General features: G+C 37.9%; 1 protein-coding gene across 12 annotated transcripts in view; it reads left to right on the top strand.

The window, feature by feature from the left end:
• Positions 1-26,541, top strand: part of WNK1 (WNK lysine deficient protein kinase 1) — a 105,933-nt gene that overhangs the window by 5,622 nt on the left and 73,770 nt on the right. For all 12 annotated transcript variants that reach the window (XM_080971543.1, XM_080971542.1, XM_080971550.1 and 9 more), the window contains exon 2: positions 25,524-25,696. In XM_080971543.1, coding sequence (XP_080827669.1) covers positions 25,524-25,696 — 173 coding nt within the window. The remainder of the gene's footprint in view (positions 1-25,523; positions 25,697-26,541) is intronic.

The raw sequence follows: 26,541 nt of genomic DNA, 5'->3' as shown, positions 1-26,541 counted from the left end.
CCAAGGAGCCAACCCTTTGTGTAGTATAATCTTGCACCATAAGAGGAAGTGTCATCTGTCTGATCAGTGGCAGGTTTATTCTAAGCATTTTTTCTTCCTCCACAAGTAGCCAGTATACTGCCTGCCCCTGAACTTTTCGTAACTGAAAGAAAGAACATGAAAGAGGGAAGAGGAAATAAGAATTAACAGAGAAGGATGGGAAAGAAGAAAGAAACAACCAACAGAGAATGGAAGAAAGACAGGAAATTTGGGGAAATGAAAGCACAGTGAGGGAGCAAGAATAATAGAGATGCCTTAAAAATAATGGGGGATTAAGGAGGTCTCCCTTCTGAAACCAATAGCTGAGCATTGATTCCCTTCCCCCATAAATCATAATGAAGACACTGAACCCACACAGTAAATTATAGTTTTGGTGAATAGGATTTGCCCTCTTTTACAAAATGGCTATTGTCCCTGTAAAATATGTTTAAGATTCTATTTGCATTTACAGTCATAGTATATCAAAGGTTAATGGAGGATCTTCACAAAATGGCTGCTCAAAAACTGCAAAGTTGCTGCCTGTAACCCATGTATTATTTACAACATTGTCTGGAATAAGGTCCAAGACACAAATTTATTAATAACAATATATTTCCCTGACCTTCTGATTGTCTGGAACCTTGTGCTTCTTAGCCTATATAGTTCACTCTGTGAAGGCTTCCAGTCTGTTGGCATTAGTGGAGGGAGGCCTTGTCTCAGTCTGGGAGTTTCTCTGAGATGCTGCCTTTGATTAAATTGAAATTTCCAGAAGTCTGGCCATGTGATATAAATCTTCTTCAAGGATTAGTTCTATAGGACAGGTGAAGCTCAAAATTAATAGGAATCCTGGGAATTGTAGTACGATACAACAGAGACCTGTCCTATGCTTCAGCTACTGTTATAATTGAGAAAAGAAAACAGAAGTGTTGGAGAAGGGAGGACAAGGTGCCTGCACAAAGAGCTGAAAGAAGAGTTGGGGACTTATACTGTGATTTACTAAGTTGCCTGTTGAAAGAGAACAAACTCTGCTATCAGGTCTAAGTTCTACTGAAGGACTGAGGGGAACTGTAGCTGCTGGAGACAGTTCTTGGACCACAGACTGCTGAACAATAAATCATACCACTATGTCTTTGGAAAGAGTTTCTTGCTGGCAAGGACAAGCACAAAGTTTGTGTTTGTAGGGATATTCAGCTGGGGACCAGGAGGAAAAATAGGTTATACTGCCTTCGTTTAACCCATATATCCCATTCAGTCACTTCAGTTACTAATCTTTAATACACATTTTAAAACTAAAGTTAAACCTGAATTTTTGCCCAAGACTAGTAGCACTTTGTACCAGAATGAAAAAGCATTAATTCAGGACTGCTGGTGAAAAACCAACTCCCATTCAGCACTGGCTTGTAGCATCCAACAGTTCACCATCATCACCTCCTACGGTGGTACCTCGTGCACCAGCTCCCAACGCAATATTTGCAGATATGTTTAAGGGATTTCCCCCCAGAGGTTTGCAAATGAAATTGCTCAAAACACCCAGTACCAGATAATCTGACCATCTTGAAACAAAATAAATTTTAACATGCTCAGCATAATGTGAGAGCAGGCAGCATGGCACAACTGTGTAATCTTCTGCTCTGTTTGTTTTGTACTGGTATATAACAATTTCATATATATATATTTAAGTCAATTTCATTATGAGTCAGTAAATGCATTTGACTAGTCAAGTAGTAAGTTCCAGAATACTATTAATATAAGCTTCATTTTCTATTTTGTTTCATATTTTCTCATCTATTTTTTTTTAAGAAATAGAAACCTAATTCCTTATTAAATCCCATATGCCCAATTCACAAAAACTTATTTCACACATATTTTTTACATTGCACAAAATATGTCTAGCTGCACATTAGAACAAACCTTAGTCACTGTCTAGTGAAATGTTCTGGTAATGTCAACTCACTTGGAAGGTGACATCTGAAAGCTAGTGGCACATAAGCAATACTTCACTTTGTTTAGCACTGTTATTCTAGAACTCTTCAAAGATTTATCTTACCAGGTACCCTCAGTACTCAACTACTTACTCCAAAACTGTGCTGCCTCTGTGATGACAGAATAGCTAAGCCACTGGCTGTATTTGGACATTCTGATGGACTATGGTTTATCATGACAGGAGTGAGTCTAGCCTCACACCTCTTCCAGTGCGGTAAAGGACTTTGGAAGATTTTCCTTCTGTTTTTGATGCATGGCAACTTGCTGTGTCATCCAGACCTGACAAAAGAATGTTATGTCATTTCCCCCTTTCTGCTTTTTTGTAGTGATCGGAATGGACCGTGCCTTCAGGGACCAGTTCTTATTTAACTTATCATGCTGCTGTACCTAATTGTGCAGTATGTTAAACGCTGCTGCTTAGCATTTAAGTGCTTGCTACACATATATTGGATTTTTGTAATCTCTACAGCAACCCTTTCAGGGCGGTTTGGTTTTATACCTAGGTTGAGAGAGTGGTTTAAGGTCACCTTCGGAATTCATGGCAGAAGCAAGATCTGACTCAGGAACTTCTTGATCTGTAGGTCAATCTCAGCCACTATGCTACTTATCCCCAAGCTCCCTTTGTTTATGATGTAAGACAGATGTGAATTTAAGAGATAAATAGTTCAAAAATAGATGTTTGTTCTACATTGTGTGAGAATATGCATTAGTATATTATCACACAAGATTACAATGCTGTTCTAAATTACTATGTGTCCGTAGTAAATTGCATATGTCATTTGTTTCAATTTTCTTTGTACAGTGTTGTTGCTTTGGAAAGGTTGCAGTATGCCTAACTAGACCATGGAGTTAAAAAAAGATTTACCTGAAACTCAAAATCTCAAAGATCTCTAAACTGGGAGATCTCTATGTGGAAAAACATGAACATTCAAGTTGCAATGTTTATTTTTAATATTAAGAAGTGTTAAAATTGTTTGTAAAACATGCTTTGTTAGGAGCAATGGAATTACCAATCAGCCTGGGGAAGAAATAGCCAAGTTAGCTTCCTTCTATGGAAATTTTTATTTAAGGAAGAATGTACCACATATCTTAATGTGGAAAAAAATCCTGACTATAGAAAGAATGTTCATCTACCCCTGTGTTTTTATTGACATTCTGATCAGTCTCCTTCAGGCTTGGAAATCAACTCTTGTGGTAGTTGTCTGCCCGAACCCTCCTCATTTGCCTTCTCTACACCATGTTCTGTTGGTACTTTTTGACCACTTCTTTCTACTGTACTGCTCTCTCTTCCTCCCACAGCATCCTTTCACTTCTGCAGATTGCCGAAGGGGGTGGCGGCAACTGCCATTTATGGAATGCTAATGTTGCCTATTCTTCACCTTGCCCGCAGCTTGCATGATGGAGTCTCTTGAATTATGGAGGCTGCAGATAAGGCTTTCTTGTTCTAGTCATATAATTCATTGATAGAAGGTTAGAAAGGAGATTGCCTTGTATCCAGTGTTCGGAATGTTTTTTGAAGACTATAGCCAACACACTCTTGCTTGTCCTTAGCATTCAAAATGCACAATGGGTTGTCTTTGTCTCTTATCTAGAAAGGAGGCTGGGTAGTTAAAATCTTAACTCGCCACAGGTGACCAGGCTAGCGGTCAGCAGCAAGCATGATCTTATTTTAAAGTATTGCTGTTATGTAAACCGACTTTTGCTGAAACATGACTACTTTGTTTACACAGAATCTGAAAATAGACTGCAGAAGTTTAAGTAATGATTTGAATTTCCAAGACACAGCTGATCTTAATTGATTTAAATTATTTACTGTGTTGTAAATTGTGCATTACCTAAACAAGTGTCCAGTACTAACTGGTTTCCATAACAATCTTTTTAGAGAATATGCACCACTAACTATATTGTCACATAATGTTAAACCATGGTTTAATGCTATGTGGATGGATCTCATTGAGCTGAACAAAGCCCCTGGCTTGCATCCTCCCCTCTTCCCATGCAGCTGACTGGAAGAGAGTTGCCAATTACTTTGTTAACGTGACTCTCACCTTGAGTAGGAACCAAACACGTAGTGTAAAACAAACGAACAAAATAAGCCAACTTCAAGCTATGGGTTATGAAGCTGACTTATTAAACTGACCAGCTTTTACTTTAAACCAGGATACCTTGTTTGTTAGTAACACAGCCAAGATTCATGGAAACTGAAAGTAGTCTTTGCAGCTCTCCTGGCTATAGGGGTGAAGGTAGCTGGAGCAGTGTGTGACCCTATTCCTTTCTTCAGGCCTAGTGAGACTTTTCCATATACAGGCAGCCTCCCCCCCCCCCCCCCCGGTTTACGTGTGTTCAATATGTGTGCATCATGCTGAATCTAGAAGTGGCCCAAAAATGTCACTGAAATGCCACTAAACGTGCGGGCGGGCGCATAATGAGGTACTTGTAGGTTTTTTCAATGGGTTTCAATTATACAGTGGTACCTCGGGATACAAATGCTTCAGGTTACAGACGCTTCAGGTTACAGACTCCGCTAAACCAGAAATAGTACCTTGGGTTAAGAACTTTGCTTCAGGATGAGAACAGAAATCGCGTGACGGCGGCAGCAGGAGGCCCCATTAGCTAAAGTGGTACCTCAGGCTAAGAACAGTTTCAGGTTAAGAACGGACCTCCAGAACCAATTAAGTTCTTAACCCGAGGTACCACTGTACATGATTTCACCAATGTGCATGGTGGCTCGGAATGTTACCCGGGGGTGTAAACCGGGGGCTGCTTGAAATTCTAAACTATGGTTTAGCATTACTGTGTGTGTAAATGTAGCTTTCGTATCCTTGTGAGGACACTTCAGGAAGATCATTCATTTGAAAATAAGGGCCACCATCCAATACAGTAAAACAGTCCAAGAATGTTATAAAAGCAAGGCTGATAATTTCTGGGTAAAAGCTGTATTTTTGGATTAGATATAAAATGGCCATGTTGTTCAGCTGATATTCTATAAATACCAGAGGACTTGCTCCAGTAATAAGTACAATAAATGATATATTGTTCCACATTTATAAGGCTTGACCTCAGCAGTCAAATATTCTCCCTTATCCTGTTTTTTCCCTCTCATGTGTCTGTTAGAAGATCATGGATTCAGTCTTAAGAGATGCATACAGTTTCAACATATTTGTGTATCAGCTCAGATTTCATCTAATTTTTTTAGAATCAACCCTTAATTGTGGTTGAAATGAAACTGAATATAAGCAATTTTGACTTTAAAAAAAACACACACACCAAAATTATCCACTCTTAACACATCTTTAGTGCATGGTTGAACAGCTATACGGTGACAAAAAGTGTTAGGGAATGTGCTCTACACAAGGTCTTGTGTTTGAGTAGTCATTAAAAAAGTTAAGATCACAGCCATTTTGGAGATGTAACTATCAACCTTAGCAGGTGTCAGATGCAGGTCTAAAATGGTTAACGCAATCTATTTACTGTATACAAATGAAGCCTGTAGTTATACATGTGCAACATAAAGTGAATTTGCAGTAATTATATCTGTGCTCACTTTTGTACCCCTGAATATAATGCCTGTTGTTTTGTTTTCATAGTTTTCCCGAAATTAAGAGTAGTTCTGAGTCATACTGAAATAAAGCAAATTTATGTTACACAGTCTTGTCATCTATTGGGGGGAGATATTTCCAAACTTGAAAGTTGGTTGCTATATTTCATGGAATACATTTGTGTTTATATTGCTTTGCATGTGGTTGAAATGAGTTTGTCTCCAGTGTAAATTGAGGATTCATTGAGTTGTAATGCTGGATAAGCCCTTCCTCCTGGATAAGTGAAAATAACTGATATTTTAATAGTATCTAGAATCATAGTTGGCAAATTTAAGGCAAAGCTGTCTCAATCAGAGTAGCAATGTGGGTAAATCTCTATGTAAACAGTTTATATAGAGAAAGTGATGCAAGGCAGCTGGTTTTCAGTGATGCCTATAGTTGTCATTCAGCTCACATTTAGAATGTACATACAGTAATTGTAGCAATAGTGGATGCTGCAATGATGTGCAGAAGTAGTAAAACTAAACTTTGGCTCCTTGCAGTTCAGAAATTTTACAAGCTTTTATTTTAATTTTGCAAATTTAATATTGTGAGGGTCTGGTTCACATGTCGCTTTAACATGTTACTTAAGCTTAATTGCGGTTTAAAGTTGAACATGGTTCATGGTGTGAACATTATAGGAGCTCCACTCTTTCCCCTGCTCCTGCTTTCCTTCCCGGAGATATGCCATGTTTGGGCTTAGTGTTGCAGGGCTCATGTTGTCTCTTTTCAAGCAAACCAAAAGCTTGTAACCACGGTTTGTTCTTGGCATAGTGCCTATGATTTGTTGGGAGCAGATTAACTATGAGCCTGGGTTTTACATAACTTGAAGCCAAACCATTGCTTGGCTCCTGCCAATGTGGCTATAGTGGTGGAGGAGCAAAGTGCCTGTAATATTTGGTTTGTTTACCATATTCAAATCTAAAAGTTGTGGGAAGGCTAGAATATCAATAAACTGTATTAGCTCCATTACTCTGACTGTGGTAAAATACATCCGTCAACAGAGTAGCTCTAATTTTGTCAATGATTAGATATAGGGTTCATAGTCATTGATGCCTTCTGAAGGGGAGCCCCACCACTACTTGTTCCTTGCAGTGTTCTTCTTGGTTGTTGTGTTGTTCATATTTTCATTTAAAAAAATGCTTTCTATCTGATCTGCAACACATAGCTTTGTTTCTTATCCTTTTTAAATGGCGGATTTCTGTTTTTTTTTAGGACTTGGGAACTCTTGGGATCTGCTTTGCTGATGGAATAAACTGTTTTAAACGCAGAATTGAAATTTAGGGAACAACTCGCACCTGCCAATTTGTATCAAATTAAGATCAAACCACAGTGAGCTATGCTTAAGATAATCTCTCATGAAATTGGCTTGCTCTGAAATATAAGATGACATTTATTTTTTATCTCTGTTTCTTCAATGCAGAATATAAGTACAGTGCCATTCTATATCACATTTTGCTTATTGTTCTAGCTGTCCCTTTCCCAAGGATATATTAGAGCTTTAAAAAATATAGGTAAATCATTAAAATGGTTAAGAGCTTGGAGGACCTTGTGAGGAAGAGCTTTTGGGTTGGCTTTTTAGCATAGAGAACAGCTTAGAGATTGGCGTGTTTATAAAAGTCCAAATGGTTGTGAAAAGCAGAACTTTTTCTTCTTTTATTTGATCCAGCTTGCACGTAATGCTAAGCAATTGTTGAGTTCTACCTACACATGTTGGAATAAGCCTGCATTAAGCCAACCTCCCATCCGATACAGTCATACCTCATGTTACGTTCTTTCAGGTTATGTCCCGCGGTGACCCGGAAGTACCGGAAAGGGTTACTTCCGGGTTTCGCTGCTTTCGCACGCACAGAAGTGCCAAATCGCGCCACACACCTGCGCAGATACGGTGCTTCAGATTGCGCTCTTTTCATGTTGCGAATGGGCCTCTGGAACGGATCCTGTTTGCAACCAGAGGTACCACTGTACTCATGTCTGGTTAGGAGAAAGACTTCTGAAAGCTTTAGTTTCACTTTCCACAAATCATGATTTGTGACTGCAGATGAACTTGAATTGTAGTTTAAACAAACTTTGGCCAGCTTCAAAGCAAGCCAATTTCAAAACATAGGTTATGAAAGCTCATTTATTTAGCTAACTAGAGTTTGGCTATTGGTTTACATGGGATTAAGATAAACAATATATATCACATACCCACCCTGTAAGCCTTTTCTTACTACTCTCAGACTTCGAATTATTGAATCACTTATTTTGAACCAGTTCCTGGTATTTGTGTGTAAATAATCAGTTTTGTATTTTAGGGCCAGAATGTTAAGGTTTGGGTTTGATTCATTCCAGAAAACAATCCTCTTAACAATATTTTATTTTATTTGGAATTTGGAATTGGATTCAGGTTTAGGTTTAGTTTTGCTTTAAATAATTTTTTGTGGATCAGCTAGTTACCTGCCACTTTACAGTAAAGTCTCCAGGATTTTACATTGCCTTAAAATCAAGCTGGGGCATGTTCATTTGGATGAAAACTATATTCTGTGAGACATCATTAAACTTTCAGGCACTGTTAATGTAGCAGGTTTAACAGGACAGCCTTGATTCCTGGCCATTTTAAATTAAATGCATTTAACAGTGTTGCCAGTTAATGGTAACCTTGTAGTATGAGCTTGTGTTCTTGCCTGACCAATTGACCTGTGTTGCATTCTACCTACGTTTCACTTCTGATCATCTTGCCCTGCTTTGTCAGCAAGCTGCTTTTGGCCCTGCTCTTTTGACCATAATAAAACTTTGATTCTTGATCCTTGTTAGGACTGATAGCTCATAAATGATAAACCATAAATATTTCTATTAAAATCTGCAGTCCAGTCTGATTATCTTAAGGATTTGAACATTTACACTTATGTAACCTTCATCTGTTAATAGCAGCTTTTTGGTTTGTTTTCAGGTCTGATCATATTTTTAGGTTTTCTGAACAATTTTGTAGTAAATCTTTACATTTTGTAAATATTAAGTATCCTCTGTTGATTGTTCTTACTTACATTTTAATATGGACATGTCTGTCAAAGGCTGACTACCTTCGACTTTACTTAAATTCAGTTTGGGATACCTCTGCTTGTGAGTTTGCAAAGAAGCATTGTACTAACACATACTGCCATTTCTGTAGGCCTATAGATGCATGTGGCTTTTTTTTAAGGCTGGTTTAAAATTATATTGAAATAATCTGTTTGACTTGGGCTGAAATGCACCCTGGTAAAGAGGCATGCAAGCTGGTGTGAAAATGTAAAGGTATTAAATATATTAGGTGCTTACCAGCTGCTCATTCTTTATACCCTGATGGGAAAAAAGTTAATTTTGGAAGAAGAAATGCAATCAGATTTTGTATGTATCATAAAACTTCCTGTGCCATATTTAGTTCTTGACATTGCCCTTTGTGGTTTTAGGTGAGCAGCGCGTTGTGGTATTTAGAACTATCTTTGCGGGGTAAAACCTTCATCTTGCTCACATTTGTTTGCTTACAGTTAACACACTAACCAATAGCATGCTGCAGTGGTTTGCACTGTGGAAATTGCTGAGGATGCATTAAGCATAGTTTCTAACTTTGGTGCTTTTCATTTGCATGTTGCCTCAGTTTACAGCCATTCTTCTTTGTGAAGCACTAGATCTTGAAGTGTTGGTATTTTTCTTTCTTTCACAGAATTTATTCAGTCCTCGCTTACTAATGAGGATATGAAAGCAGGATCTGATTAGCTTACTAACCTGTTTTTTTTAAAGTCTGGTTTCATGTTATGGTTAATAAATAGAGATGGAACCACTGTTTCCCCATTTGGTTGTAGCAGAAACTGTAGTTCAGAGTTCTAACAGGATCTAATACAGGGGTGGGCAGACTTAAAGTCTGGTGGGATCTATTTTACTTGAACCTTAAGGGTTCTGCTCACCTCTGGCCTAATAGATACATTGGTTTCTGCATGTTCCCATGTTACCTATCCTACCTGAGTAAAACAGACATTGTCTTTCAAGTTTTAAAAACACTTCTAAATCTTAAGATGAGAAGAAATCATAGAACTGGCTTGGCAATTATCTTGATGTTATGTTGAAGTAACTGTAGAAGCCAAGCAAAGTGAAGTGCTGTCTGTTTGACTGCAGAGCTGTAAACAAGTATGTGCATGAGCTTCTCTGAATAAGTATATTTGCTTTATACAGTGGTACCTCGGATTAAGAACTTAATTAGTTCTGAAGGTCCATTCTTAACCTGAGGTACCACTTTAGCTAATGAGGCCTCCTGCTGCCGCACGATTTCTGTTCTCATCCTGAAGCAAAGGGTTAGCGGAGTCTGTAACCTGAAGCATCTGTAACCCGAGGTACCACTGTACAGTACTCAATACAAGACTTGAAGATAAGTACAAAAAATGCAGAGCATGCAGTAAACTTGCTCAGCTTGCTCACCTCCCCTTATTGCAGTTACAAAATTGCCCTGGGGGAAGTGGCTAAAATTGCTGTGGTGAGTGTCTGAAATGAAAGTAAAATGTATGCAACTCTCTATCCTGTAGGTGATTGTTCTTTCAGAAATATGAAAATGAAACTTCCATTATCAGTTGTGTGTGTTATAATTACAGTTTTGACATATTAAATTCTAACCCAGAAGTTTCAGGGTTTCTCAAATGATTGAAAATAAACAGAAAAAACTATAGCAATATTTCTAGATGGTACTTCAGGAAAACTTCTGACAAACTTTTGAACAACTCAAATTACAGCATTTAAATGAATCACTAGAGAGGCCAGCCCTTTGTTCAACCTTCATTGCACCTGTAGAAATAGATTAAGTATTTGCCATGTAAATGTTCGTTTTCAGGTTTCTACAAAGCAGGGAACAACCATAATATTTTTAATTAATTTAACAGGATTTATGTACCGCGTAATCATCAAAACTTCTATGCAATTTAGATAATTAATTCATTTTAAAGTTGCTATTATGAAATACTTTCTACTCATTTATTTAATAAAATTTGCATATCACTGGACTGCAGAAAAACAATCTTATCTCTGGGCTTCTATTCAGTAGATTCATAAAGGTCATGATATATAGATTTTGATATATGGCTGGATCTAGCTTCAATTTGGCCATGGCTTGCTCAGTGGCCTGTATGTTTTTCCAGTCTTGGTATATTTCCAGTCTGCTTTCTTTCCATACTTTCATCTTAAAATTTCTCAGTTGCCCTCAGAAATGGAAACTTTTAAAAAAAGTTTTCTTTAAAATTCTCTTTTATTCATTTTCATCTTTAAGCTGTTTAATGTGGTTGCATTAAGATACATCTTTGTTTACATAAGAACATATGACATGCAACAATTACATAAAATTAAAATTAAACAACTATAAACACTCAGATAAACGTTAATAAATATATTAACAAAGTTATGTTGAAGTGTATCTCTCAAAATTATTACAATTGGTACATATATGAAATGATATATAGTAATGTGTATTGCTTAGATTGCTGACCATAAGTAAAAGGTATTTTGTATCAATAATAAAGATGCCAATGAAGAGGTTTTAGGTGAAAAAGATGGTTTATTGATCCTAGATTCCTAAGCATGCATTTATTACATAGGATTCTCCTCCATAAACTGTTTTTCTCATCTCTTTACCTATACATAATAGGTTTTTGATGTTTGTCTTAACCGAACAAGATATTAAACATGAAAGGAAATGGAATAGTAGTTTTGATTTTAAAAAGCTAAAGCAATTAGACAGGCTAATTTAGTCTCGTCGTAATGAGTTTGTAGGTGTTTGCTTGTGAACCAAGCAAAGGCCAGCTAACAAAATCTGAGACTGCTCTGTATAGACTTAATACAGAACATTCTTAAAGCCAGTTGACACATGCATGCCTGTCATTTTTAATCTCATCACTTGATTACTCAACACTTGATGGCATGATCCTTTAGATAATCATCACTGCCTATTTATATTTTATTGAAAACTTGTGATTTTAACTAATCTCCTAGTTTTATTGACTTTTTTCTTAGTCAACCTATGCTTCAGCATGGAGGAAGAGTGGGATTCAAAAATACAAAATAATTTAATGAAGCAGAATATACACTGACCACTGAAAAGCCTTTTGTTTGAGGTGATATAAGGTGGTGGTTGATTTATGATTGCTCAGTCACATGCAAGGACAATGGTACCTTGGTTTTCAAGCATTATCCATTCCGGAAGTCCGTTCGACTTCCAAAATGTTTGAAAACCAATGCCTAGCTTCTGACTGGCGCAGGTGCCCTGGAAACAATAGCCGACAGCTGCATCGGACGTTCGGCTTCCAAAAAACATTTGAAAACTGGAACACTTACTTCTGGGTTTTCAGCATTCGGGAGCTGAAATGTTCAAGTACCAAGGCGTTTGAGAACCAAGGTTCCACTGTACTAGATTATACAGCTGTAAAGCCATTGAACATGAATGTGTTCAGTGCTCTATATTAGCTTGTTAAAAAACTATTCCCTATGTTAGCTTGTTAGCTTCTTGCTCTGTGTTAGCTTGTTAAGAGATTATGGGTTTTGTTTTTGTAAATTAATGGACTTAATTTAACTGCTCTGTGGCATTTTGTGTGTAAAATCTTTTCCCCTGTCTTGTTGAGAGTTCTGCTTTCTACCTTGTTCTCTAAAACAAAGCAAAAAACACATTTCTGCTTTGCCACTCTAAATAGACATAATTTCATCAGCTGTGACTGTTAATTTTGTTTCTTGTGGAAATTTAAATGGCATATGATTTTACTAAACACAATCAAGGTCTAAGGATTGGTGTGCAGTTTCACTGCTCAAAGGCTGTGGCTGTTACTTTGATAAAAATTAGAGACATCTGTTAGTCACAATGGTTCTGATACAGTTTTATTGGCAAACTATGAGGGAGGCTTAGTGCTGGAATGATGTAAGAATCCTTGGAAGAATCCTTGCTGGGGGGGAGAAAACTACTTTGATTCCGCCCCCCCCCCCTTAATCATGATCATGGGGTTCTGATTATGTAGCTCCCAAACCATTTAGAAGGCTTAGTGTTAACAGATCTAGGAATCTTTCCCCAATCTCATGAAGCATTTATGTAGTTGTAAAACTACATAACAACATGGAAAAGCAGAACAGGAAGGAAACGTCACATTTTTAATAGTCATTAAAATAGTTTTAGTTTCTTCTAAAAACTGAACCAGGGGAGGGACAAGGCTTGAACTTCAATTTGGGCACATCAAGACTTGGCCTTTGGAACCTATTTTCAGTGCTCAGACAGGTGAAACAGTAGGTGTGTCTCTGTATATTCCTAACACTTTGCTTACCACTTGTTACCACAAGCATTTCCCACATATCTGGCATTATCCAGACATCATTCCCAGGCCAAAGGATACAACCTGCAGTTAAGTTTGAGCTCCTGTTTCTACCATTTCAGAATACTGGGAAGGAAGCAACACAATCCACTGCTATGAAGGATAGTTTTAATTAGTGCCCAGTTCCTGGAAGGTGTCTTTCAACTTCCCCATTCAAATAAACCTGTGTTAAGTCAAACTTACTTGGAGAAAAGGTTGGAAGCTTAGAAATTCCTGTTGGCTATGTTAATTCATTTTGCGTTACATGCACTGTTGAACATAATGTGAAATTAAAAGTACCATAAAAAGTTAAGTGCCAGGTAACTCCACTGAAAACGGCCTTTAATGGGAGAACAAGCATGGTCCTAAATCTACTTGAATGGTTCTTAGAGGCAATTTTATGCAAGCAGAAAAAAAGGATTTTTGCTAGTGAAATCTGAAACATTTAAAAGTACAGAGGTACCTCGGTTTACAAACTTAATACGTTCTGGAAGTCCGTTCTTAAACCAAAACCGTTCTTAAACCGAGATGCGCTTTCCCTAATGAGGCCCCCTGCTGCCGGTGCCCTTCCACCGTTCGGATTCCGTTCTTAGACCGAGGTAAAGTTCTCAAACCAAGACACTATTTCCGGTTTTGCAGAGTTTGTAAACCAAATCGTTCTTAAACTGGACTGTTCTTAAACTGAGGTACTACTGTAGTTGCTTGCACTACTCCTGACATTTAGTGTCATATATTGGAAGGCTTAAAACTGTTCCTTTCAAATGATTTTATATACATATTAGGGTGTGAGTTAGATTTTTGTTTCCTAAAGTTACTGCTGTATTTTATTATTCTGAATAAAAACATGGTAATTTCTTTTTGTGTGCTCTGTGATTAACTATGGAGTTCTATGTTAGTATGAATTCTGTGCATGGCGAGCATTTTTATTTTTACCTGCAAGAAACAAAAATAGATGGCTTATGTGGCTTTAATATGTTGGATGCTGAAATTTTGTGGAATATCAACAGCTTTGGCTCGCTTCCTAGTTGCACTGAATTTGACCCAAATAAAAATAGCAGTGAGTAGACAAAGGGTGAAGGTTATTGGAAGAATTTTTTTATCAGTAATATTTTGGCATGGGCATTGCTCTGAATGATGTAGTAGCATACAGTGAAAGTGCTTCACTTGTGATAGTGTGTTTTCCCAATTGTGTTGTGCCAGCACTAAAATTATATCATTAATGCAGTTCTTTTAGTCTGCATTTTTGTGTGTATCTTTAAATGTTTGTTACTCAATGAGCCCAAGCGATAGTGCTAGAAAAAAAGTTAAAATATAAAAAGAAGTAGTCTTGTGGTCGTGACTGACAGTGATAGTCTGCATTGGTTAGAGCTAGTGGGTTAAGGTTAAGCCTGTAAAAGTTTGGATTGTAAGGGGGGCATATAGGGAGGAAAAGCTGTTATATTTTGTTGAAGCTGCTTTGTAGCCGATTGTAGCAGTCTTGTAAATAAGCCCATGAAAGTTACTTACATGTGGCAGGTGGGGAGGATAATTTCTAGCCAGGGTGGGGAGCTGGTTGAAGTGGGATGAAGAGCTCTGCCCCTTACACTTTTATGCATGGCAACCTGCTTGATTTCTATTCTGTGTGTAGAGAAGTGATAGATTTGCCAGCCTATTCACTCAGCTGTGCAGTTCCTTGTCAGCTTATGGCTACTAGGCAAGTCTTAAATGTGCTGAAATATAAGGCTGGATTATAGTTAGGTACTTAATATATACTGAGCTCAATGTTCCCAGCTGAAGCTCTTGATTTTCTCATGGTGAGCAAACTGGCAGTATACCCTTTTGGAATAATTTTAAGTTAAATAAACCATAAGTACTATCTGAATTTGAAAATGTCTGTTGTGAAAATACAAAACTTTCCAGTTGAACTTGAAATAAGTCAGAATTGTAACTCGGGCACTGAAAGCTGCTTGACAGTAGCGTGTTTCTTTTGACTAAATCCACTTTACAGATTTAATCCTGTTGCAGAAAGGATTTTAATGAGACTTCTGAAAATATAGTAAATGTAGCAAATTATTGGAATAAAGTTGGAATAAGCAAACAAAGTTTTTGCAAATTGCATGTTGCTGAAAAATCACTTGGCAGAGATCCCATAGGGCTCACTTTTTCATGAGATGTGATATACAAATTTAATAATCGTAAACCTAACCTACATGCATTGGTTTGGCAGGTCTTGTGGCCAAAAGCCCATCGTGGTGTGGATGTGATGCCAACTCACAGAAGGCACTATACTGGAAGTGTAGATGACCACGCCAAGCAACCCAAATCTTGTATTTTCTCCCTTCTCCCTGCTGGTGCTACTTTAAGTGGGTTGCTTCACATTACTTCATGATAGGGTGTGTCCTGGGTAGGAGCTGTATAGAAATTGTGATTATACACAAAACTCTGAGATTGTTGCTGCGGGTCATGTATTTTCAGTTTCTTGATAGGTAGACAAGCAGCGCTGTCTTATAGCTGCTGACACTGGGATTGGCTGTAGACTACCCTTTGCGGGAGTTAGTACCAGAGGTGGTGTTAAGAGTGGCAATGATTCATTGTGTATTTATGGTGTGCTTTAGCTGGCATTAGTGGGATGTGATCACATATTCACAAATGGCCTTGTGGTGTTTTAACAATGGTTATAGCTGCTGCTTCTGCTACCACTAGTGTTTATTCAGTAAACATTTGTGGTAGAAATTGTGCATCACAAGTTGTGCTGTTAAAATATGACTACGTAGATGAAGTCAAGTAGTTTGAAGCCTATTGATGTCTTTTTATGTTTCTGGCAAGATGCCTTTGTGCATAGTGATAAAAAAATGCACATCTAACTGCCTAAGATGTGATTACAAAGCCACCTATGCTCCAAATTTTTCCAAAAGTTTTATTTCTAGGATATTAGCCATGGAGATCAGATTAGCTTCCCTAACATCGCATAGGACATTTGTTGTGAACTGCATGCCAACTTTTGCATTCCAGTGTTATGTAACACTTTATTGCTTTTTGAAGGAACTTAGAGGACTCGGTTGTGTAACCAGTGTTGTAGAGATTGGCATGGTAGCCGTTTGACCTTCACATATAACGTTTCTTTTAAAAGGTATGGGATTTGTTAGCCTGCTTCATAATAAATGCAAAAGCTGACCTCTAAAATAATATATCTCTTATTCCTTCTTGAAGTGATATATTTATATTATTTTGAAGTTGTAAAGGATTCTTCACTCTACTAACACATTCTTTTGCAGGATGGCTGATACTTTCCATCGTTCCTGGAAGAGGAAAATACAGATTCAGTCATCCTTTTGAATACTTATTGGGGAGCAGTGAACAGAATGAAAACTCATTAGCATTTAATACTTTGCTGCTTTATATCTGGCAATTTCAGTTTGTCTTTAAGAATATATCAATGCGCAGTTCAGAATAGTAAACACTGTGTCTAGAAACTTCTTAATTCTTTGGAATTTCAGAATTCTTTTTATTTCATACACAATATTCAGCATAAACTTTAATTATTTCTCTATTTCTTAGCATGTAATATACACAGCTTGGCTGTGACAACTAAACTGCAATTTGAAAGGCGGGCATTGTGGTTGTGGTAGGGCTGGTCATTTATATTTTAAAAGAGAAATGCTAATAGTGTTTGTTTTCATCTTCTCCATTTCTTCTCACATTGAGATTTGCAACTTGTCTATGTTGAATTATACCATCTTCAGAGATTCACAAAAGACTTAAGTGGGGCAGAAGGAAGGTAATAAGCAGTGTTAGAAATTAGCCAGGTGCATTTTGCTACTGGCGTGGGTCTAGTTGCAGCCACATGAAATCCATATTGTGATACTGGTTCCATAATTTTTGATCATGCATGCAGTATGCAAAAATCCCAGTGTGTTAAAAACTGTGAAGCTAGCCAATGCCTCTACTTAGCTCCATCCTTATTTCAGACATTGTGACATAGCCATATATCACAATGTTGAAAACCAGATATCGCCCAGCCCTAATCTCTAGATGCCAGGTTGGTGACTGATATCTCCAGCTTTCTTAACCAGGTAAGCAGAAGAGCTTATTTATGTTTTTATAGCCCGCTTTTTTCTCCAAGGAGTACACGGTTTACCCCCCCCCCCATTTAATCTCTACAAAGACCCTGTGAGGTAGGTTTAGAGGCCCAAGGTAACTCAGTGAGCTTCATGACAGTGGGGTTTCGAATCCTGATTTCCCAGGTTTTAGTCCAGTACTCTGACCACTTCACCACACTGGCTACCTAGAGTACTTCTGCTATGGGGCAGCTATATAAATTAAGTAGGTAAATAAATATGGGGGAAATTTCACTTAGAGAAGGATCTGAAATATTTTCTTTGAAGCTTGAGTTTGTTTTATTCTGGATTATTTTATTTGATGTTTTAATGTGTTGTAAACAGCTTTGAGATTTTTTCCCTTTAAAATATTAAGTGGTATAGAAATGAAAATCATCATCATCACACCACTTTAAAAAAGGCACCTAGACATCCACTGTGGCAACCGTAACCTAGGTTTAAGGTTCTGTTTGGTGATTAGCTTATATATTTGAGTTCCTAACACTGGTAATAAGATGTAGGGACTTGATTATATAGGCTCCTTGAACCATGACAACCTACAGAGTTCTGGTTTTGAATCCTGAGAAATAGCCTCCAAACTGTTCTCATTCAGGCTTTTGAAAAATAGAATGGCGCAAAACCAAGGACAACATGTGCCTTAAAATACAAAGTAATGAGAAACAGACTTCTCTGTTGGTAAGACTGTGTATGAATAACATCATAGGTATCTTGCTGTATGATGCATTTAGGTCATATTGTTCATCCTTAACAGTACTGACATTTCCTGGTCATTCTCTTGTTCTGTCCAGCATTCTTGCAGAATAACTAGTCTTTTACTTTGAATTCTCTTTCATCCTTACTGCACTTCATGTTTTCTTGTTTACACCCCATTCAGAAATATATAAAAATGCTACATGGCACAATAATTAAATACTTCACAGATTCAAAACCATATCCTTTTGGCTTCCTTATCATTAGGCCTTATACACAATTACCACAGCAAACCTCTGAGTTATTCATAACACCAAATGTCTCTTTTGGTTATGCAAGCTAAAAAAATAATACCTTTGGACACATTAATCCACTAATCCTTACAACCACCCTGTAGGGCATATCAGTATTTTTAAAAACTCAGTTTGGAAGGACAGGTGAAAATGTATAATCTGTTTTTATTTGAAAGTAGTCAGGACAATTTAAGAGATTTAGAAGCAGGAATACAAACACTGCAGCCACGTAAACAAGTGTTTGTTTATTTTATTTATGGATTGCTTCCTGTTAAATAACTTTGAGAACTTTCACAATAAAAACAACAATAAAAGCACATAAAAATAATTTCAAGCATTAAAAACAATATGACATCTGACTTTGACTGAAATAAAACAGTAAAACCCACACTCAAAATCTAAAGCATACCAAATTGCAGCTTTCAGGCATAGGATATCATACTGTGACGTAGAAAGAAGGCCTGGCAAGAATAAGGCTTTCAGCTGCTTCTTGAAGCATGAGAGAAATTGGTCTAGACCAGTCTCCCTAGAGAGTGGGTTCTGGAGCTGTTTTACAGCTGAAAACTGAATTCCACTAGCACAGGAAAATTCTAAATGGGACTCTCTTTGTTCCCTACATGCAAAGGGGTAAGCTTGTGCTGAGGCTCAGAGCTATCCAGTTAGTTTTTGCCTAGCTGCCAATTGATGGTAGCAGGCTGTGGGGGAAGAGGTGTTTCCAGTTCTTTTTTAAATATTTATATTTAATTATGGTGATTTCAGTTAAAAGAAATAAAGTGAAACAGAAAAAAGAGGAAAGTGAGCGGGAGAAAAACAATAACAATGATACATTAAAAAACACAAATATACAAAAAAAGAAGAAGCAATATACAATATTCCCATACATTCTTGTATAAATTGGTATAGTGTTATTGTCCTAGTGCTTATGTAAATGTTAATAGCCTACGACATTATGTATAAACTCATTCCAAATTTTATCGTATTTATCCATACAGAGTCTGTGCCTGTAAGCAGTCTGTTCATAAATTGCGAGTGATGTCATATCATCTGTCCATTGATTGAAAGCTATCATATCTTTATTTTTCCAATTCCTCAATATCAATCTCTTGGCCACCACTAGGGCACGGAAAATCCATTTCCATTGTCTCATTGATAATTTCCATACTGCAGGTATATAGTTCAATAAAATATTCGCTGCTGAAAGATTTAACTTTCTGCACAGTCATAGTTACACAGTCCAGCAATTTCTCCCAAAACTTGTTAAGTAAAGAACACTGTACAAACATGTGTTTCAGAGAAGCATTGTCCTTGCCACATCTCCAATACTGAACTGTCTTAGCTAACCCTTTTTTATACAACCGTAAAGGGGTCCAATAAACTCTAAATATTATTTTCTGTTGTATTAGTCTTAATTTTAAATCTAATGACACCTTAGGTATTGAAGCTAATACATATTCTTAAAAAAATGTGCTCTATGTGTGAGAGAGATGTCTATTATGTATTCTGGAAAGGTGCTTGCTATACATTTGAATATTTCATAAAATACATTGTGCCCAAATATTGCTAGATGGTTCCTGAGGTCAAGGAACAGGTTTCCGTCTGTGTTTGGATACAGCTGGACACTATTTGAATCAAGATGGTGGGCTGAAACTTTAAAAGCTGCACTGATTTTTTTGATCTCTTACAATTCCCAACAATGCCAGTTATGAGTAGTATATATTAATTGCTTAGTATGAATTATTCAAATATAAACAGTAGTTAGATCTTCACATGCAAGGCAAACTGTACCTATGAGACTAATTGGGACGTTGTTGAATTAGCCAGAAATTATAAACTTAAATCTAGAAGAAAAACATTGATTTAGAGTTCTAGTATGTTAGCTGGCATATTGCTTATATTTGAGTTAGTCATAGGATAGGAGAACTGAGCAGGCAAACTGGTGATAGTTATAAGTATTACTAAAGGCTATATTTGAAGATGGTATTTTCCTAGGGCAGCTTCCTTGTAAAGAGGAAATGAATACAAACACAAAACTGAACATTGAACGGTGACCTTATCCAAAACTATGATAAGAACTGCATTTGCCCTGCACATGCTTCACTCACACTTTGGCTTTATGCATACAAGAGTTTGTAGTTTATTTCCTCAACTCGGTAGATTTTATACCCCAAAGTGTAAAATATAGGAGCTGTTGGCACTAGCTTCTTGGCCAAGGTTTCTTTTTGTTTGCCTTCCCTTGGAACACATTAGTCTTATGTAGCCCCAGGGAAGGTGCGAGAGCGGAAACCCCAACAGTTCTCTCAGACTGATATTTGTTTCAGGAGTTGGCATGCGCTCCCTGGCCTGGGTTTCCATGCTTCTGCAAGGAATAATATCTGACACTGACCTCCTTTTGGACTCCGTACAGTTCACTATTATCTTTTTGAAAAATACCATCTTGTTCTGCTGTTCTTGGGTTCATGAATGCTAGAATTTTCTCCTAAGCAACTGCTCTATTCCTTCCAGTCCCCTGTGCTTATGAGCAGTGTGCACAGGTGTTAAACATCTGATTGTTTGTTGCCTAGCTACAGTTACTATAGTTTGGGATCCCATTGTTCTAATTATACTTTTTTTAAAAAGTGTGTCTTTGTCTAGTTGCTGGCAAAGCCATAGTTTGTAAATTTAAGCATTTGCAGAATAGCCGGCATGTTAATTATTTTATCTACTCTTTATCGTTTCATGTAAACAAAAACAGAATTTTGAAGATACCAGTTGCTATGCACTTGTATTTCTCATAGACTTTGTAATATCTGTCCTTTATAAAATATCAGTGTTTTCATCTTAGAAAACGGTAATCGGAGACTGTGTACTGCATTATGCATGTGTGTGTGCTTTTAAAATTATCTTGCTCATTTAAAATTTATAAGCTCTCAAAGACAGTTTAATTCACCCATGTGAATTAAGATCAGCTAGAGAGACTTTGCTCTGGGTTGTCACCATCGTCTGCAATGAAGATATCGTCTGTTAGAAATGTGTGTTTTTTTCTTGGAGTGGCATACATATTGTGACACCCCAAAGGGAGATTCACCAGGCTTGCTCCACTTAAAACCTTTAGGGGATTGGTTAAAAAACACAGCTGGAATTCAGAAAATATGATCAGTATTTATTTCTGGGACAAAAAATTGTCTTACTTTTGGAGCAACTATATTTCCTTAAAAACAGCAACACTTAAATGTGTTTGAAAAGTTATATTGGTGACCCATAGTTGGCTTTGCTCATCCTCACCTCTATTTCCTATTCACCTTCATCTGCCCATGATGGCAAAGTCATTCAATTGACATCACTGCCCAGAGGGGGGAGGGCAGACGTGTGTGAGCAGAATAGTGGCTGCTGACCCACCTTCCTTGTTTCCATTGCCTCTTGTTCTTTCCTGTTCAGAAGGAAATGGTGGATTAGCAGTCAGCAGTGATGAGGAGAGGAGGAGCAGGGTTAAAGACCCTGAAATGGAAGGCTTACTTCTGGGTTACGGGCTTTGGAAGGTGCAAGGAATAGCTGACTCAGTGCCATGCCTGAATAACCTTGTTAGTGATAGGAGGATGCAAAGTGCCAACATGGACCTAGAGAGAGAGTTGTAGTATTCTAATTTACTAGTGGACACACAAGAGTGGTAGGAAAAATATTTTTTAGAAACAGCTCCTATAAAAACCATTGGAGGCAAGGGCTATGTAAGCATGATTCCTTCATGCTGCCCAGACATGTTGGTGACAGAGAGTGGTGCACAGGGATATGGACCTCCTGGAGTTGGGGGGCAGTTTCATTCTACCCACTCCTTTATATAGTGAGGGTGGATGGGACACTAAAAGAAACACATGGTAGCCAAGTGTGCAACTTGAACAATTGCTTTGTGGTTCTCTGCTTGTGAATAAAAAAAAATGAAATGTCGACTGGGGAAATGGGTTGCTATTACCTGAATGTTCTATGAAGTTTCAGGGGCCTGTTTATTTGGATCTGGAGCTAAATGAAGTTGACCAAGTTATAAGTGAAGGTTCTTCTAATCTTGCAGCTAGATGGGAGAAATGTTTGAAGGAAGTCTAGCTGCTGGCCTGGCAGTTGTATGAATGTTGTTTAATGTGTCTCCTTGATACTTAAAAAAGTTACATGCAGAAAGGAAAGGAAAGTTAAGCTTTGGAACAGACAACTAAGCATTTTTATTTGGATGAACTATCAATATAATTTGGACCATGATATAATGGCTTTAGTGCTACACATTGGGGCATCTCTAATACTGAATGCTGACTCCAGTGTTGAATACCTGTCAAGTATAAATTGCCAAGAAAGGTAGTTGTGGTTTGAATGATTCTTTTATTTTCTGTCCACATTTAGTGCCCTTATATTACAGAAATGCAAGTCACATGCTGGGTAGTGTTGCATTTCTGTTGAAACAATGTCAAAACAATTTAATGTGGGTGGAAAGGAATGAACAAAGCTAGCAGACAAGGCTTCATGCATCTGTTTCAACTTGCTAGGGAGGCAATATTGTTGAAGGGGATGTGGCGAGCCCTGGAGGTTTGCTATCAAGGAAATGCAGTGTTTATCCATTTTCTTTATTATCCTTTGGGATTTCATTTATGATTTGTTCTAATTATCTGTTTATAACAGTGAAAAAATAAATTCTATATAAGCCATGGACCACTCTTAATCATTACACAGCAAAGCACATGTCATCTTAATATTGTGGGGCAATTAAATTGAAATTGATAAGTGGTAGAACATGTTTGAAGACTTCCACACGGTCATGCACCTCATTTAAATGACCAGCCTGTGTGCTGTAGGGGTTTTGCCCTGATCGGTAAGGAACTATGTATTGTTAAAAAGGTTGTGTACCATCCCCAATCCCTGCTGAGCAGTAGCAAGATTACAGGGCTTCCAGGCAGCTACCCAGAGTTGTGTTTCCTTAAACAGTATGTTATAATACATTGTCAGCTGCAGTGCAATTCACTCCTTTCCCAAATGACTTTGGAGTAGTTAGCATTTGACACACCCTGCAGAGAACAGGGAAAGCATCTTAAGTCAAAAATTCCATGTTTACATCCAAAGGTTAAAGGTTTCCAGTAAGAAACATACTTAACTGGCCTGGTTTTGCTGTCTAGTCATCAGTAGTTCATTTTTTAAAATGTGTGCAAATGTGTTTGCTTTCTCATTTAAGTGCGTCTTTGAGGAATACTTGAAAATGTTACTGGGCTTACATATACTGCTTGTTGAATCCTTGCAATCTGAGAGAATTTGCAGAAGACCCAAAATATGTGGCTTACCAGTTGCCCTGTTCCAAAAGTGTAATTTGCGGCACCAGCACTTCTAATAGCATGTTTTCTTCTGATTTTAGTGCAACAAAAGTGAGATAAATTCTTTTGTCATGCATATGTTTGTGAATTTTGGGAAAGGATGGTAGTAGATGAGTTTACAGTACAATCACATATTCCACACATTTAACTTACATGATTGAACACCTGCCAGTTAAAATTGCACAACTGGAATGTAATCAAGGTGGAGAGCTTAAAAGCTATTTTGGGGCCAGGTCCACTGTGTGGAAAAAGCTTTTAAAGGGCAAGGGCTGCTCTGTGTACAGGTTCTGGAAGTTCTGGGCATGTTCTCTCTCTTCCCTTCCCCCACTAGCCACAAGGATGTTCCAAGGGTTTGGGTATACACAATTTTTGTGTATATGCGGAACCCTTGGAACCAAAACCCTGTGTAAGATGTGGTTATATTGTATTCTGTTTGCCATTACAAATCTGTTGCAAAAGTACTTTTAAGAAGAGAATTGTGGTGGTGGTGAAATTCAGGCTTTGGAAAGTTCTGTATTTAAATTTCTCAGATTAGGTTACTCAATGTTTCTAAATTTGTAGAACACAATTGCATGTGTTTCGCTTTTCAATCCAGGGTTTTCTTTACTCTTTTGGAATTCAGCATTGTTGAGATCTCCAGCCATTTTGAATACCAGTGGCTGGAAACCGCAGGTGCAGGGTGCGGGGGGGGGTGCTCTTGTGCTTGCGTCCTGCTTGCAGGTTTCCTACAGACACCTGGTTGGCCACTGTGAGAACAGGATGCTGGACTAGATGGGCCAATGGCCTGATCCAGTAGGTTCTTTGTATGTTTTTCAAGTAGCATTGTTACATTGTTCTGGATTACTGAGGCATTCTCTTTATGCTTTGTGTGCGAGCACATTTGCTTAAATTCTTGAACGGCAAGACTCTGAATTCTAAGATAACATTCAGTATTTCATGCTAAAAAAAGGACCTAGCAATCAAAACTGTCAAAAGGGAAAAGAAAAGCAGCATTCAGTAGAAATACAAAAAAAATATGAATTGCATAAATTAGTATATAAAGCCCTTAACAATTTAGGACCAGTTTACCCACGAGATTGCCTTACCCTACATGTGCCCACTTGTCCTCTTCAATCTGCAGAATTGGCATTACTACAGGTGCCATGTAGAACTCGTTCCACATTTGTAAGAAGGTGGTCATTTAGTGTGGCACTGCTTACACTTTGGAACTCCCTACCTATTGAGATCAAGCACCTTCACTGCGCTATTTTCAGTGCCTGCTAAAAGCAAACTACGTCAACACCTGATTCACACAATAGCACAGCAGAGAGAGGGAGAGAGAAACAAATTATTTTTGCTGCTGAGTGATTCAGGGGGTCTGCTGGGTAGCGCAGCAGCAAAAGACACGTATTTTACAGTCGCGCTACCCTGCAAGACCCCATGAATCACCAGGCCAGGCAGGTGGAGATGTTAGGTGTCAAAGGTGGTACTTTGACATCTCCATCTGGTCGCAAGAGGCCAGTTGCAAGTTGCAAAATGTGACTAGCGCCCAGCTGATTTCAAACCCTGGTCATATCTTACCCTGACTGGGCCTGATAGGAGTTGGAATGCTGCAAAATCTGGAGGGTCACCACAGTTCTCTGTTATTTCTTTTATCATCCTTTGATAGTGAGTAATTTCAAAGTAAGGATTCCTTTATAGGGTTATGAGTAGTCATGCAGCATATTTTAAACCTTGCAGAAACTAGAAATTAAAGTATTAAATGAGCAAATTGTATTTTTAAACAAGGTTTGTCTGCAGTGGTTAAGTGTTCATACGTTTGTAGGCAAAGTCTGATAAGTTTGCCATAAATTCAAAAGTAAATTCTCCAGATGGGTTTTTAAGGACTGCACGAAGTTCTGTAAAAACCACACTTTTCTAGGGAAGAAGTTACTGCTACAAGTTTATCTGGTCACCTGAGGTGTCTTTCTCCTTACAGTACTGGTAAAATTTAGTATAGCACAAGTAGACACCACTGACTTTCTGCTGTGGAGATAAAGAATGGCAAACCGCAGTGATGTTACATCTCGTGTTGGCTGAGGAGGGGTGTGTGTGCGGCTGGGCTCCTTCAGTCCTGTGTGTCTTGTAGCATCTAATCCTGCCCCAAGAGTCAGCATGTTTGTGGCCTTGCCTATATAATTAAGCTTGATTTGTTTTTGTTCCAGTTTTTCATATATGTTTTCTTGCCCCCATCTTTTAGGATCGGAAGCTGTCCAAATCGGAGAGGCAACGATTTAAGGAGGAGGCTGAAATGTTGAAAGGGCTTCAACATCCTAACATTGTTAGGTTCTATGATTCCTGGGAGTCTACTGTCAAGGGAAAGAAGTGTATTGTTCTGGTTACAGAGCTTATGACATCTGGCACATTGAAAACGTGAGTATAGGCCAGAGCCATACACTAATGATGAACATGGATATCAAAATACCAAAAAATAAATGAAAAGTTTTTGGGCAAAAGCCTTTTAAAAGCCATTGGATATATATTTGGATATATTGACCATTTCTGAGAAGGAGGTTCAGAATGATAGCTACTGTGTACTCTTTGGGCTTTAAATTATGAAACCTCTCAACCCATTGTCAGTGCTGTACTGTGAAGGAAGAAATGTTAATAGGTTTTGAGGTCCTACTTTGGCAAGCCATATCATGTCTCCTGTACAGCAAATGCTTGAAATTCCAGGCAAAATAAGCAGCAAGGGAGTCCTCTAGTGGTCAGTGAAGCACTCTTTGCTCTTCTCTATATTTTGATTCAGAATAGAATTATATATCAAATAAACTATGGGGAAGGACCGTAAATATAGCATCTGCCTTGTATGTCGAAGGTCCCAAATTCAATTCCTGGCATCTCCAGGTAGGGCTGGGAGAGAACCCTGCCTGAATCCCTAGAGTGCTGCTGCCATTCAGTGTAGATAATACTGACCTAGATGGACCTATGCTCTGTCTTGGTATAAGGCAGCTTCCTATTTTCATAAGTTCATGTAATATCATTAAGAAATTCTTACTTAATTAAACTGTTTTTAAAATTAGAATTCCTTAATGGCAACTAGTTTTTGTGTGGAGGTACATTGTGAGGAAGAGTAGCTGTCAAGTTTGAAATCCTCTTAAATGAATGGAATCAGTGAGTTACGGAAAAGGACTGTAGATAAGCTAGTCAAAGTATCTCAACTTGAGTTCTTTCTGAGGTCTACTGATGCCCCAAAACAGGATTAGTTAAAAAGCGGT

Source organism: Podarcis pityusensis (genome assembly GCF_964106645.2).
Source record: "Podarcis pityusensis genome assembly, chromosome: 10".
NCBI classification, from domain to species: domain Eukaryota; kingdom Metazoa; phylum Chordata; class Lepidosauria; order Squamata; family Lacertidae; genus Podarcis; species Podarcis pityusensis.
This window is presented reverse-complemented; position numbering and strand designations above follow the sequence as displayed.